Source organism: Bos taurus, chromosome 6, assembly GCF_002263795.3.
Source record: "Bos taurus isolate L1 Dominette 01449 registration number 42190680 breed Hereford chromosome 6, ARS-UCD2.0, whole genome shotgun sequence".
Classification (NCBI taxonomy): domain Eukaryota; kingdom Metazoa; phylum Chordata; class Mammalia; order Artiodactyla; family Bovidae; genus Bos; species Bos taurus.
This window is the reverse complement of record NC_037333.1, coordinates 95,017,633-95,033,303: the sequence shown is the minus strand read 5'-3', so window position 1 is coordinate 95,033,303 and position 15,671 is coordinate 95,017,633. Positions and strand designations below refer to the sequence as shown.

At 41.9% G+C, this 15,671-nt stretch overlaps 1 protein-coding gene across 3 annotated transcripts in view; it reads right to left on the bottom strand.

Moving 5' to 3' along the window:
* Nucleotides 1-7,038, bottom strand: part of CFAP299 (cilia and flagella associated protein 299) — a 731,227-nt gene extending 724,189 nt beyond the window's left edge. Inside the window, exon 1 of one of the 3 annotated variants that reach the window (XM_024993415.2) lies at nt 6,766-7,038. In XM_024993415.2, the coding sequence (XP_024849183.1) occupies nt 6,766-6,876 (111 nt within the window). In that variant the 5' untranslated portion in view covers nt 6,877-7,038. The remainder of the gene's footprint in view (nt 1-6,765) is intronic. The other 2 variants (XM_005208154.5, NM_001076389.2) reach the window with 2 other exon arrangements.
* Between the last annotated feature and the right edge of the window lie 8,633 nt (nt 7,039-15,671).

The following is a 15,671-nucleotide window of genomic DNA, read 5'->3' as shown; positions in this document are numbered from 1 at the left end:
AAATGATTCAAGAAAATTACATGCTTTTCTTTTTATTAATTTTTAATTATATAAGTTATACTTTAATTCAGTCTCCTTGTGAAAAGTAAAATGTGGTAGATGCAGTGAATGCTGTATTCTGTCAACTTAGCTAAGTTAGAGCTTTGTTTCCATAACTTTCCTTCCTTAGTTAGTTACAGGTTAGGTTGGACCACAAGAGACATTTGCAATAGATTTGGATGATAGAAGAAGAGCAACCATATTGTTCTAGCTCTTACAGGATCTTCTCCTTTACCTCCTCCAACTCCTGGGTCAGGTGTATGAGTATGTTTATCTCCGTGACTAAAGATACTAGTTTCTTCTGCAGATCTCCTCCTACCATCAAAGTTGGAAGTGTAGAAAAGGTGACAGCCTGATCCAAGTTCCAGTTTGTCCTTATGAATTCTAGTGCACTTTTATAGGTCCATTTCCCCTCGTTTCCCCCACTTCTCAGGTAACTTTACTTCCTGGCTGTCTGTCCTAATGACTTCAGGTTCCAGACACTAAAGAAACAGCCCGTCTTCAACCATTTAAACAGTTTTCATAATGGTGCAGGGGAAAATTTCTATAAAAAGGTAAATATACATGACACACACATATTTGCATCTACGTGTGTGTGTGTGTGTGTGTTCATGTTCTGCTTCTCTTAGTGAACCCTGAATGAGTCACAGTTGGCTATTGGCAATGATTCCAGAGGAATGGAAATTTAAAGGACAGATTGAATGGTTCTGCTTTTCAATATGCTATCTAGGTTGGTCATAACTTTTCTTCCAAGGAGTAAGCGTCTTTTAATTTCATGGCTGCAGTCACCATCTGCAGTGATTTTGGAGACCAAAAGAATAAAGTCTGACACTGTTTCCACTTTTTCCCCATCTATTTCCCATGAAGTGATGGGACCAGATGCCATGATCTTCGTTTTCTGAATGTTGAGTTTTAAGCCAACTTTTTCACTCTCCTCTTTCACCTTCATCAAGAGGCTTTTTAGTTCCTCTTCACTTTCTGCCATAAGGGTGGTGTCATCTGCATATCTGAGGTTATTGATGTTTCTCCTGGCAATCTTGATTTCAGCTTGTGCTTCTTCCAGCCCAGCATTTCTTATGATGTACTCTGCATATAAGTTAAATAAGCAGGGTGACAATGTATAGCCTTGACGTATTCCTTTTCCTATTTGGAAGCAGTCTGTTGTTCCATGTCCAGTTCTAACTGTTGCTCCCTGACCTGCATACAGATTTATCAAGAGGCAGGTCAGGTGGTCTGGTATTCCCATCTCTTTCAGAATTTTCCACAGTTTATTGTGATCCACACAGTCAAAGGCTTTGGCATAGTCAATAAAGCAGAAATAGATATTTTTCTGGAACTCTCTCGCTGTTTCCATGATCCAGCAGATGTTGGCAATTCGGTCTCTGGTTCCTCTGCCTTTTCTAAAACCAGCTTGAACAACTGGAAGTTCATGGTTCAGGTATTGCTGAAGCCTGGCTTGGAGAATTTTGAGCGTTACTTTACTAGCGTGTGAGATGAGTGCAATTCTGCAGTAGTTTGAGCATTCTTTGGCATTGCCTTTCTTTGGGACTGGAATGAAAACTGATCTTTTCCAGTCCTGTGGCCACTGCTGAGTTTTCAAATTTGCTGGCATATTGAGTGCAGCACTTTCACAGTATCATCTTTCAGGATTTGAAATAGCTCCACTGGAATGCCATCACCTCCACTAGCTTTGTTTGTAGTAATGCTTTCTAAGGCCCACTTGCCTTCACATTCCAGGATGTCTGGCTCTAGGTGAGTGATCACACCATCGTGATTATCTGGGTCGTGAAGATCTTTTTTGTACAGTTCTTCTGTGTATTCTTGCCACCTCTTCTTAATATCTTCTGCTTCTGTTAGGTCCACACCATTTCTGTCCTTTATTGAGCTCATCTTTGCATGAAATGTACCCTTGGTATCTCTAATTTTCTTGAAGAGATCTCTAGTCTTTCCCATTCTGTTGTTTTCCTCTATTTCTTTGCAAATATTTCTTTGCAACAAAGGTCCATCTAGTCAAGGCTATGGTTTTTCCTGTGGTCATGTATGGATGTGAGAGGTGGACTGTGAAGAAGGCTGAGCACCAAAGAATTGATGCTTTTGAACTGTGGTGTTGGAGAAGACTCTTGAGAGTCCCTTGGACTGCAAGGAGATCAAACCAGCCCATTCTGAAGGAGATCAGCCCTGGGATTTCTTTGGAAGGAATGATGCTAAAGCTGAAACTCCAGTACTTTGGCCACCTCATGCGAACAGTTAACTCATTGGAAAAGACTCTGATGCTGGGAGGGATTGGGGGCAGGAGGAGAAGGGGACGACAGAGGATGAGATGGCTGGATGGCATCACTGACTCGATGGACGTGAATCTGAGTGAACTCCGGGAGTTGGTTAAGGACAGGGAGGCCTGGCGTTCTGCAATTCATGGGGTCGCAAAGAGTCGGACACAACTGAGCAACTGAACTGAACTGAATGGTTCTAGGTTACCTAGAATTGGTTCTCTGACCTTATTAAAGGTATTACAAGCCCTCTTTACAGTAGAAAAGATTATGCTGTAGTCAGTGAAGTGCAGAGGCCAAGTTTTAATTTATCAACTTTACAGACCTGCAATGAAGTCAGGGCTTTGGGTAACCAAGTGTTTTTTGCCAGAGTATAATTTAGTGGCAATAAGAAAGATAATGGCATTGGTTGCTTCTAAGTGTGTTGAATGCTATGGGAAAAGAAAATGAAAAGCCCAAGTCTTAGGAATTAGCCAATCACTTGGTAGCAGGTTAGTTACCCATGACTACCTCCATCTTGAAAGGGAAAAACATTTGATATAATTTCATGATATTAAAAAGCTTTTTTCCAAGAGAAAAAAATACTCCATAGGCCATTAGATAGTGGAGCAGACTTATGACTACAGCCAGAAGAGGCAAACCCATTACTACCAAATGTATCTGTTCCTATCAGATTGAACTGTTGACCTTTCCAAAGTTGAAGGGCCCCAATGTGGTCAATTTGCCACCAAGTGGTTGGTTGGTTCCCTTGAGAAATGGTGCAATATTGCAGGTATTCAACTTGGTTGCTGACAGTCAAACTCCTGTCATTTGAGTCAGATATTCAGCAACATCAGCCTTTGCAAGAGGGCATCCATGCCACTGGGTCCCTGTGTAGCCTCTGTCTTCCTCCATGTGCCCATCATGGCAGCACTAAAGTGGCCAGTGAAAGAAGTTGGCTGACAGCAAATGGCTTAACTAACATCAAATGTAAAAGCAAATTTCTTTACCTTTCCCCCAAACATAGTCATCATTTTCCATTTTGGAGACCTTTGAAATTATGATTAATATAACACAAAGTTTTAATTTCTCACTCCTAATCAATGTCAATAAGTTTCATTGCTAACTCACATGAAAAACTCTGCCTTAAAAAAAAATTGAAACCTTTCTTAACAATATTAAGCTGATGCTTGGCAATTGTGCACATGTGCTACAAAGATAATTATATCCTATTGGAGTATTTATTGTCTATATTTCATTATTATTTATTTGATATTCAAAAATTTACATTCAAACACTGTTTGGCACCACTACTTTTTGCCCCTCATTTACTTCAGTGACTTCCATTGCAAGGCATAAAACTGAACCTTCATGATTTTAACTTTATATTATCTGTATAAAATATTAAAAGCTTGATTTTGAAGTCAGAAAATATGTTGGAAATACCACCCGGCTTTTTTTTAACACATAATTCCAGAAAGATCAAATTTTCTGCCCAAGGTCACACAATTTGCTCATGGAAAAGATAGGACTAAAGTGAGATGTTTCTACTTCCTTAAAATTATGTTCCTGGACTTCCCTGGTGGCACAGTGGGTAAGAATCCACCTACCAACGCAGGGGGGGCACAGGTTCAATCCCTGGCTGGGAAGATTCCACATGCCTCAGAGCAACTAACCCCATGAGCCACAACTACTAAGCCCATGCTCTAGAGCCCTCCAGCTGAAACCACTGAGCCCATGTGCCACAACTATTGAAGCCTGAAGCGCTAGGAAGGCAAGTCAGGTGGTCTGGTATTCCCATCTCCTTAAGAATTTTCCAGTTTGTTGTGATCCACAGTCAAAGGCTTTGGCATAGTCAGTAAAGCAGAAGTAGATGTTTTTCTGGAACTCTTTTGCTTTTTCGATGATCCAACAGATGTTGGCAATTTGATCCCTGGCTCCTCTGTCTTTTCTAAAACCATCTTGAACATCTGGAAGTTCATGATTCACATACTACTGAAGCCTGGCTTGGAGAATTTTGAGCATTACTTTGCTAGCATGTGAGATGAGAGCAATTGTGCAGTAGTTTGAACAATGGTCTGGCTCCAAACTGGGAAAAGAGTATGACAAGGCTGTATATTGTCACCCTGCTTATTTAACTTATATGCAGAGTACATCATGCAAAATGCTGGACTGTATGAAGCACAAGCTGGAATCAAGACTGCCAGGAAAAATATCAATAACCTCAGATATGAAGATGACACCACCCTTATGGCAGAAAGTGAAGAACTGAAGAGCCTCTTGATGAAACTGAAAGAGGAGAGTGAAAAAGTTGACTTACAACTCAACATTCAAAAAACTAAGATCATGGCATCTAGTCCCATCACTTCATGGTAAATACATGGGGAAACAGTGAGAGACTTTATTTTGGGGGGCTCCAAAATCACTGCAGATGGTGACTGCAGCCATGAAATTAAAAGACATTTGCTCCTTGGAAGAAAAGCTATGACCAACCTAGACAGCATATTAAAAAGCAGAGACATTACTTTGCCAGTAAAGGTCTGTCTAGTCAAGGCTATGGTTTTTCCTGTGGTCATGTATGGATGTGACAGTTGGACTATGAGGAAAGCTGAGCACCAAAGAATTGATGCTTTTGAATTGTGGTGTTGGAGAAGACTCTTGAGAGTCCCTTGGACTGCAAGGAAATCAAGCCAGTCAATTATAAAGGAAATCAGTCCTGAATATTCATTGGAAGGACTGATGCTGAAGCTGAAGCTTCAATACTTTGGCCACCTCATGCGAAGAACTACCTCAGTGGAAAAGACCCTGATGCTGAGAAAGATTGAAGGCAGGAGGAGAAGGGGATGACAGAGGATGAGATGGTTGGATGGCATCACCGACTCCCTGGACATGAGTTTGAGCAAGCTCCAGGAGTTGGTGATAAACAGGGAAGCCTGGCGTGCTGCAGTCCATGGGGTCGCAAAGAGTCAGACATGACTGAGCGACTGAACTGAACTGAACTGAAGCTCCAGGGACGGCAAGCCCCAACTACGGAGCGCCTGTGCAGCAGCCACTGAAGCCCTCACGCCTAGACCCCGTGCTCCCACAGCAAGAAAAGCCATGGCAAGAAGAAGCCCAGGAACAGCAATGAGAAGCCGGAGAACCACAACTAGAGAAAGCTACAGTGCAGCAACAAAGACCCAGTGCAGCTAAGGATATACAAATAAATGAAAGCATTGTGAACATGTCAAATATACTGTATTAAAAAATTATGTTCCTATGTAGCACATAAATGTGTTTTGAAGAAACACTTTTCAGACCTTGGAATCCCCACTGAAGTAAAATCTAAGTTTTAATATGATCATTTTGGACTCCAAATCCAAAAATTTCAATCCACTAAAAGAATTACTGTTGTGGTGAATAAGTATTTGTGGAGTTCACTGCAGGATACAGATCCTTCTCAGACTCACATGTGGAGTGGACCCACATGGCAGTGCTTGCTCTCTCTGGCCTAAATATGGGGCAACTTGGGGGTCCGGGGTCTGGCTCCAAAACACCAGAATTTCCAAGTCAGTGTCCGTTTAGTCGGCCTGGTCTGGGGACTGTATCAGGGCTACAGGGACGTTCGGTCCATATCCTGCTTCTCAGGACCCGCAGCCCATTATCCACCCCTCCATTCTGATTCTCCTCCAGGAGGCCAAGCACTGTATCATTCTGCCCTCCTCCCAGCCCCCCACTTGCTCCCCACCCATCCCCAACACCTTTAAGAAGCCAGAGAAGGACTGTAGCCAATCCCAATTACGTCCGATTTTGCTGTGTTGCAGGCTTTTTTTTTTTTTTTTTTAACTGTCAACAACAGTTGTGCTCCATCAACTCGGTAAACAGGAGTCAGCTTATGCCTGCAGTTACAGGGAGCTGTAACTGTACCTGTAATTAAAGCGCTTTCTGAACCAACTAGCTGGGGGTGACAGTTCAGGGAACCAAATGCCCAGTAGAACACGAGATACACCTGGAAGGATACTGCCTTCTGTTCTTTGGTACAAACTGGCAAAAAGAAACAGGGTGTCAGACCTGAACTGCAGCCCCCGGAAGGGTCTCCGCGGGTCTCCGAATCCAGCCCCTCAGCTCGGAGAGGGAGGATTTTGGAAGCGGGGCGGCCAGGAGACGGCGAGGGCGGCGCTGGGCAGACAACCGAAGTTCCGCGGCGCGTGTGTGCGCGTGCGCACGGGCACGGGTCTGCGCGGCGCCACGGACAAAGGGGCCGGAATGCCGCTCAGACCCAGGTAGTGGAGGGGGCGGGGGGCGGGGGGCGGGTTAGGGACACGGACACGGCGGCACTCCACCGCGGTGGCTTTGGAGCCGCGGTCAGGAAACTGCCGCGCCTGCAGTCCCCAAGATTCACCGCCAGGGGGCGAACACCCCACGACCCGGGGGCTCAGGATCGTGCGCGGACCCAGGGAACGCAAAGGCGGTGGCCACCCTACTGGGCGGCTGCCCTTACCTCCAGGTAGTACAAGTCCAGGGTCGTGATCTGCGAGTCCAGGAAATCTTCGTAGGTGTTGAACTGCGTGACTATATTGTCCACGGTGGTCAACGCTTCGTCCTGATCCATCGCTGTTGCCGTGGCCGAAGCGTCCCTAGCTACGGAGGCCCGGGGGCAGGGTCAGAAGATTCCACCCACTTCGTCCCTTCCAATCAGTTAGAAACCGGTGCGGAGTTTGGGGCGTTAATCCCACCCCCGTGTCTGGTTACGGTTTCAGGTTCCCGCCTCACTCCTAGGAAAGCTGTCTCAAATTACCCTCCCCAAGTTCAGGTCTGACGACTTCAGTAGACGCGCACTTCGATAAAAATGAGTAGTCTTGGAAGAGAGACAATTGCAATCCAAAATTTGGAAAGGTGAAACTCCTGCCAGGATATGTAGACAAAATACTACAGATCAGAGCTTCTAGTCTCATTCTAAATCAATGCTGTGAAGGACCAGATTACCAAGGTTAGTTCTCTGGTAACTGAAGGTCCATTTTTGCAGAGTGTCTCAAAACAGAAATTTCTAGAAATGGACTTGTGAATAAATCCATTAACAAAAGAAACATTAATAACATTTTCAAATTGTTGTTGTTGTTGTTTAGTTGCTAAGTCAGTCCCGACTCTTTTCCAAGACCCCATGGACTGTAGCTTTGTCAGGCTCCTCTGTCCATGGGATTTCCGGGGCAAGAATCCTGGAATGGGGTGTCATTCCCTTCCCTAGGGGATCTTCCCGACCCAGGGATCGAACCCACGTCTCTTACATCTCCTGTATTGGCAGGAGGATTCTTTACCACTGGGCCACCTATTTTTAAGTTATTGCTAATTTTTGAACATGAGAAAGAATTTACGAATTTCCCAAAGGAAACTAACTGAACGAAAATATCTTTGAAGACTTCTTTTGGCCCCAGGCGCTTGTTTTAACTTTTTTTTTTTAACCTTTAAGTTTCAGTAAACACACAAAGACCTTGGCCTGTGGAAGCTGCCTTCTTTTAAAGGGTAAAATATCTGTGGAAAATTAGAAAGCAAAGGTTTTTACTAAAGACTTTTCCTTTAGAACAGAGTTTTACATTTTGAAAACATGGATTTAAAGTAATCCACCCTGGCAGCTGGCAAAATTTTTCAGAATCCATTTTTGGATTTTAATGTTCTACAAATCATCCTTGGGAATTAACACATAGTACAACACTTGAGTCTGTGGTAGTTGCTCTCTAAGTACTTACCGAGTTAATTTTGAAGCTTTCCACAGAAGTGCAAAAAAATTTTTAATGAAAACATCTGTTAAGATACTTCACCTTGAGTTAGCTTTCTTACTTTAAAAAGGCCCTCTCAAAATTAGAATGTCATGAATGTTCTGATTTTAAGTGCTGGAAACAATAATCTCTAGGATATCAGTAACTTGTCTTTTAATTAATTACATTTTAAGTGGCACTTTGGACATTATTTTTAAGTACAATGTCGTCTTGATTTAGGAGAACAGAAAGGAGAAAAAAACCCTGGACACTCATAATACAACAATGACATTAATAATAATAATACCAGTTATCGAGTGCACCCTGCATGCTAGGCACTGTCCTAAGTACCAACAATGGATTACATCTTTAGCTAGTATCTGTGCTAAAATTAACAACCACCAACACTTTGACATCATCTAATGCCTAAAAAGACATGAAAATTCAAATAGCTCAAGACTGAGGGAAAAATCCATGTGGCTTAAGGCATTCTACCTGATAAGAGACAGAGGTCTCAGGATTCTGGATTATCTGCTGCTGCTGCTGCTGCTAAGTCGCTTCAGTCGTGTCCGACTCTGTGCGACCCCATAGACGGCAGCCCATCAGGCTCCCCCGTCCCTGGGATTCTCCAGGCAAGAAGAGGAATGGGTTGCCATTTCCTTCTCCAATGCATGAAAGTGAAAAGTGAAAGTGAAGTCGCTCAGTCGTGTCCGACTCTTAGCGACCCCATGGACTGCAGCCCGCCAGGCTCCTTCGTCCATGGGATTTTCTAGGCAAAAGTACTGGAGTGGGGTGCCATTGCCTTCTCTGTCTGGATTATCTAGGTCTCAGTATTCTCTATTATCTAATGTCTCCTCATTGTTCTGAGTGAACTGAGCACAAGGAAAGGCTTAGAAAATATATATTTAATTTAGTATGATAATATTTATTAAAATTTTATCATGTGCCAGCCCTGTTCTAAATGCATGCTTTATATGCATTATCTTGTTTAATCATGACTACAAATCCACCAGGAAAGTAGCACTAGCGTTATTCGTAATATGGAAACAGAATGAATCTAAGTGGATTGGCCAAAGTCTTAGAGATAAAAATAGCAAAACAACTCACTACTCGTGCTTTCCCAGAAAGAGAAAGGTGAATCGAGGTTTGAAGGGCCACATGGAATTAACTATCAAAGTTGGGGTTTTGTATTTATTAGAAATACATATATATGTCAAATTGTGAAAGGGAACGTGGATCAGCACAAATAAAGAAGCAAAAGGTGTGGCATATTCCAAGATGTGGAGGCAAAGAAAGATTGGGTCCTGTGTAGGAAAAAGAAACCCGGGAAGGAGCACAGAAGGAAGGAATCTGACTAAGGAGACAAATTGGTAGGAAGGCTTTGAATGCTTGAATGAAGAGTTTGCAGAGGTAATAATCTTAGAGTAAGACAGGGTACGAAGAAAATGACTGATGATCACGTACAAACAAAACATGTCACTGTTGAAGCCTCCAGAGTGCTTATATTATCATATCAGCTTTGAAGTCCTCCTCCTTCATGATCTCATGCATTCTGAGAAACCATAAAGAATCTGGGGAAACTGTGTGTCTGTCTGTCTGTGTGTATGTGTGTGCACGGGCACGCGTGGGCATCCTCAGTTGCTCAGTAGTGTCCAACTCTTTGCGACCCCATAGACTGTAGCCCACCAGGCTCCTCTGTCCATGGGATTTTTTAGGCAAGAATACTGGATAGGGTTGCCATTTCCTCCTAAAGGGCATCTTCCCAACCCAGAGAATCAAACCCACATCTCTTGTGTCTCCTGCATTGCAGGTGGAATCTTTGGGTTTATTCAACCATAACAATTTGATTACAAGGACCTATATGTTAGTAAAATCTGAGATTACTGTTTGCCTGTATATTCTTCTATTAGGATCCACTGTGACTATGTATTTTTGGTGGAAACCTCATTAAACGTTACCATTTGGCCATCAGCTCTTTGATGAAGGAATCCCTAAAACATCTAAATTTAAAAAATCATGAAAATGCTTCAAGTCAATGAATCTAGCAATGTGTTCCAACGGAGAACACTGAGGATGATTTTCAACAAATTAGTTTCTTTATACATCAGTTCAGTTCAGTCGCTCAGTCGTGTCCGACTCTTTGCGACCCCCTGAATCGCAGCACGCCAGGCCTCCCTGTCCATTACCAACTCCCGGAGTTCACTCAAACTCACATCCATCAAGTTGGTGATGCCATCCAGCCATCTCATCCTCTGTCATCCCCTTCTCCCCCTGCCCCCAATCCCTCCCAGCATCAGAGTCTTTTCCAATGAGTCAACTCGTTGCATGAGGTGGCCAAAGTTATACATAGTGGAAGAAAAAAATATCAATTCAGCCTTACTTCTCAAGAAAAGCTTGAATGATGGTAGGCCTAAGTCAATTGTATTTTTCTTGACCTTCAATTTAAGTTTAAAAGCACTTTCAGACCTGTGCCTGAGAAATTAATGAGCTTTGGCAGATCTCTATTTCCTATTTTAAAGTCTTTGTTATGATCAGTTATTTTGGGTAACATGCATTCCTACTTGTAGTCCAGGATTTTTAAAGATGGAAACCTGAATTTAGCACCCAATCCTGGATATTTCATTCTTTGCAAGAGGACCAGCAAGGAATATCTATATTCACAACAATACTCCAAAAGATGAAAGAAACATGTGCTATGTAAGAATAACAAAATATACACCATATTTAGCTTAGTTTTGTTGCCGTTAGTCTCTAAGTCATGTCTATCTCTTTTACAACCACATGGACTGTAGCCCTCCAGGCTCCTCTGTCCATGGGATTTCCCAGGACATGAATGAATACTGGAGTGGGTTGCCATTTCCTCGACCAGGAATCGAACTCACGTCTCCTGCATTGGCAAATGAGTTCTTTACCACTGAGCTACCAGGGAAGCCCTTAGCTCAGTTTACTGAGTTTAAAAAATGACACAATATAAAAATAAAAGTCATGGGAATGTAAGCAAAAATCTAAGCATCATTATCTCTTTGAAATAAAAAGGCTTTGGTATTATACTTACCAAAGTATAAGTGGAAGTGTATGAAAAAATTTCCAATTAAGCTTTGTGCTTTTCTATTTCCAAATATCCAGCAATATACCATGGTATCTGGGAAAGTGACTAGAAAACATACTTTAGGTAAGTTGACATGATAGAAACGAAATGCCTTGTTTATTATGCTAATAAGATGCTAAACACTCTGAGTAAGAACTTGAGGTTCTATTAAACTGCACTTAATACATTACCATATTGTAAGAAAGAGAAACATAATGCTCACTCTAAAAGGATAAGAGACTTGTGTCTGACGTTGCCCTATTGCTCATGAAGTTCCTGTGGGTTGCAGATGAGGACTAGTGCTTAATCATCAGTCAAGGAGAGCTCTTTTGCACTTTGTAATAAAAACAACACTGAATTTATTTCTTGTGATGAGATCACTGGACTTCCACATCGTCTGTTATTCTAAAGTGCTGGAGTTCTGGTTCCACAGCTTCTAGCTCATGCAGACGTGATATGTCCATGTGTCATAATTCCAGTTTTCTCCTGGCCTCTGACAATGTAAAGGGAAGGATCCAGAAGAAAGACCAGAGGTAACTGCTACCAGGAATGGGGCTGACAGGTGACAGAAGCTAATAAAAGTTTGGAAGTTACTGTGCTATGGGATTTTTGTTGTTGTTGCTGTTCAGCTGCTAAGTGATGTCCGATTCTTTGTGACCCCATAGACTTAAGCCTTCACCATCTCTTTTCTGGAATAAATGGTGGATACGGTAGCTGCAACAATCTTCTCAGAACTGGGCTCTCAGCGACTCTCTAAGGTTTTCCTAGCAATTCCACTGAAAATTCCTTCAACCTCTTTGCCTACATGGATATCAGGCTCTCCCCTAATGCACCACTCCCGCTGAGGAGCCAAACGCTCTCAGAAGGCATCGCAGGTGAACAGATGGCCACCGCGACCAGTGCAGAGCTGCCAGTTTCAGATGGTTGCTCGGCACCACCCCCGATCTTACTATGTGTTTTTCCCTTCAAATCACTCTTATTTTCTGCAGTGACTTTTCCTCCTTTGTCTTCTCTCTTTAACCCTATATCCTCCTGTCTCAAAGCAGATCATCTTAACTCCTACTTCACAATGGAAGTAAAAGGCATCAGATTAGATATCCTACGAGATTACTCACATATCAATTCTTCAATTTCTTCCCTTTGGTTTCAAAAGAAGAGATTCACCTCCTCTTAGACCTTCATTCTACCCTGGCTCTCTCCTGCCTTCTCAGGATTTCTTATTTTGACTATCCCTTCTCACTCCTGTATCATTATCTCTCTTCCTCTCTCTTTCCTTTTCTCTCTCCCCCACTTCTTTCCCCATTTTTAGAACAAGCAAATGAACCCTAAAACAAGCCTTCCACTCCACAGTCCACTTCAGCTACAAGCTCTCTCATCTCTCACAGCAAAGATTCTTGAAAGAGTTAGCAACTGCCCCTATTCCCATGTTCTAACCATACAGTTTCTGCTCAGCCCTTCCCAATCTAATGTTATGCACTGGTCCACTGAAACTATCTTTATCACAGGCAATGATGATATCCTAGGCTTTTTTTTTTTTTGGCTGAGTGGCATGCAGGATCTTAGTTCCCCAACCAGGGATCAAACCCATGCCCCATGCATCGGGAGCTCAAAGTATTAACCACTGAACCTCCAGGGAAGGCCTCCTAGGCAATTTTTTCTATTCTCATACTACGTCACTCTCAGGGGCATATGAGTCTGTGACCACTCTCGTCTCTTCAAAACTCTCCTTCAGTTGCCATCACATCATTTCTGACCAGTTGTTTGGTTGGTCAACTAGATGGCTGATTTTCTATTAGCTGTCTTTGCTGTGTTCTTTGCAGGCTCCTCTTCCCCTTAACTGGCTTTTAAAAGTTCAATGGTCGTGGAGTTCTCTTCTGGGCTTTTTCTTGCCTCTATATGTTCTGAGACTATAGTCAGTCCCCTATGTACAAACAAGTTCCACTCTGAGAATACAATCATAAGTCCAATTTGTTCATAAGTCCAACAAAGTTAGCCTAGGCGCCCAACTAACACAGTTGGCTACGTGGTACTGTACTGTAATGGGTTTATAATACTTGTCACACAAATAATACATAAAAAACAAACAGAAATGAAACATTTTTAATCTTACAGTACAGTACCTTGAAAAGTACAGTAGCACAGTACAACAGCTGGCATACAGGTGGCTGGCATCAAGTGACAGGCAACAAGAGTTACTGATGGAGGAGGGAGAGGAGGTGGGAGATGGTAGAGCTGAAGGGTTGTCAGCAATAGGAGACAGAGGACGAGCTGCAATTTCACTCATGCCTGACGGTGATGGAATATACATTCACATCTTTGAAAGTTCGCAACTTGAAGGTTCGTATGTAGGGGACTTACTGTATATCTATATCCATAACTTATATCCTACATGCATATGATTCTCAGGTTTATATAACTAGCCAGATCACTCTCCTGAGCTCCAGCCCACAAGTCCAACTGCCTACAAGACATCACCAGATGAAAATGAGTATACAATTGAATTTTTCTCTTCCATGCTTCCTAAACTTGCTGCTCCACATGTGTTCCCTCCTTCAGAATACATCTTTCTCTCTTCTCTCCATGGTTCATGGAAGAAACCTGGAAGACAGTTGTGACCTTGACTCTCCTTTACCCCTGAAATACATGACCTGTATTATTTCATTCTCCCAAATATATCACTTAAAGCTTTGATTTCTTTCCAACCTCCTTGCTTTTGCATTCTTGTCTAAGCCAGAAACTGACATCTAGACTCCAAAGATAGCCTCTTTTCTGGTTTCCTTAGATCCCTTGGGCACCCTCTCCATTCCACTCTTCACAACTGAGTTAGAGGGTTTACTTAAAAACAGTGATCTGATTTCATCACACTTCTCTGAAAACCTCCATTGGCTTTCCACTGCCTTTGAATTAAAATTTCTTTCTTTTCTTTTTTTTTTTAAAAACATGGCTAACAAGGCCCTCCATAATCCTTCATCTGACATTTTCACCGTCTCACACATTACGTGTAGAAGAGACGGATTCCAGAAACTACTGGGATAAAGTGTATAGAGGCGCAACTGAGCACTTTTTATCCTCAAATAAGAGTCAAAAGATTTTCATTTTAGATCAAAATAAGAAATACAGTGATGTGGTTGGTTTTTAATGAAAGCTTGCAAGTATTTAATAAACTCTAATAATTAGGTACTGATTTGATGGTAAAAAAAATTTCAGATGAAATTTCTGGAGAAAATAAGAAGTGACATCTTTAAAACTCTAGAGACAAGGTGGAAACAAGCTGCTTTTCTGAGGAGTATATTTAGCACCTCTAAAATACTCACTGACCTCTATAGAATTCCTCAGAGGAGAAACCTGATCTATTTTAAATCAGCATCTTCTTTCTAGCCTCTGAATACAATGTCAGAGCTCATCAGGTAGCAAAGTGTTTTTGCAGCCATGGTAATAATACAACAACCCCACTCACAACTAAGCCAACACAAAAAGAGGACCTAACCTTCATTAGTCTTCATTAAACACTCTAGAAGAAGCATTTAAGGAAGGGACGCCAACTCCATTAAGAGCTAATTCACTCATTGAGCTTGGCTCTAATTCTCCAGGATATCCAACATTCTCTGAGTATGGATAAACTTATCACAAGAATTAAAAAAAGAGATGTTTGGGTCCATCTTTGCCACTGACACTCATCAAAGCAATAAAGTTAATCACTCAGCAATAATTTAACATAACTGGACCAGGCACAGTGTGTGCGTACATGCTCAGTCACTCACTTGGGCCCAACTCTTTGTGACCCTATGGACTGTAACCCTGCAGGCTCTTCTGTCTATGGGATTTTCTAGGCAAGAAAACTGGAGTGAGTTGCCATTTCCTTGTCCAGGGATCTTCCCAAGTCAGGGATTGAATCCACGTCTCCCTCATTGGCAGGTGGATTTTTTTTTTTTTTACCTCTAGGGTCACTTGGGAAGCTCAAAAGTCTCTGAAAGTGCCACAAAAATTAAAACCTGGTCCTTCACATCTTCAAGGATATCACAATTTAGGCAAGGGGGATAGAGGTCCTGAACTGGTAAGTGGTTGAGGGGAGGGAAAGAAGGAGATAAATTAAGCAGATTTGGGAAATACATCTTTAAATAAATGAGGACAATTCGATTTTATAGGAGCTAAATGATAAAAAATATTTACAGTATACAGAGTGGGATATAGGTGAAAAAAACTGGTCCTGTGTGTGAACAACAGACTTAATAGAAAGAATGCAGGAATTTGTTTTAAGAAATCAGAAAATAATTTTGTCTTCTCTAAAAGAACTGGATGGTCTGTAAGATCACATCTAGATGGAAAATTGTGTGATATAACATAACATATGTGTTTATTAAGTGTTTGGATTTAACCTAAAGAAAGTCTCTGAGAAGAAGGGGAAAGAGTAGAATTGCTCCCCCATGCAATAAGAAAACACATATTGTACTAAGTTATTTTATAACAATAAATCTCAGTATGCTTGGCAAGATTTTTTGTCAGTGTCAAAAAATGTGTATTTCCCATCTTTTCTTTTATTCATAATTATCTCTTTTCTTCTCCTTT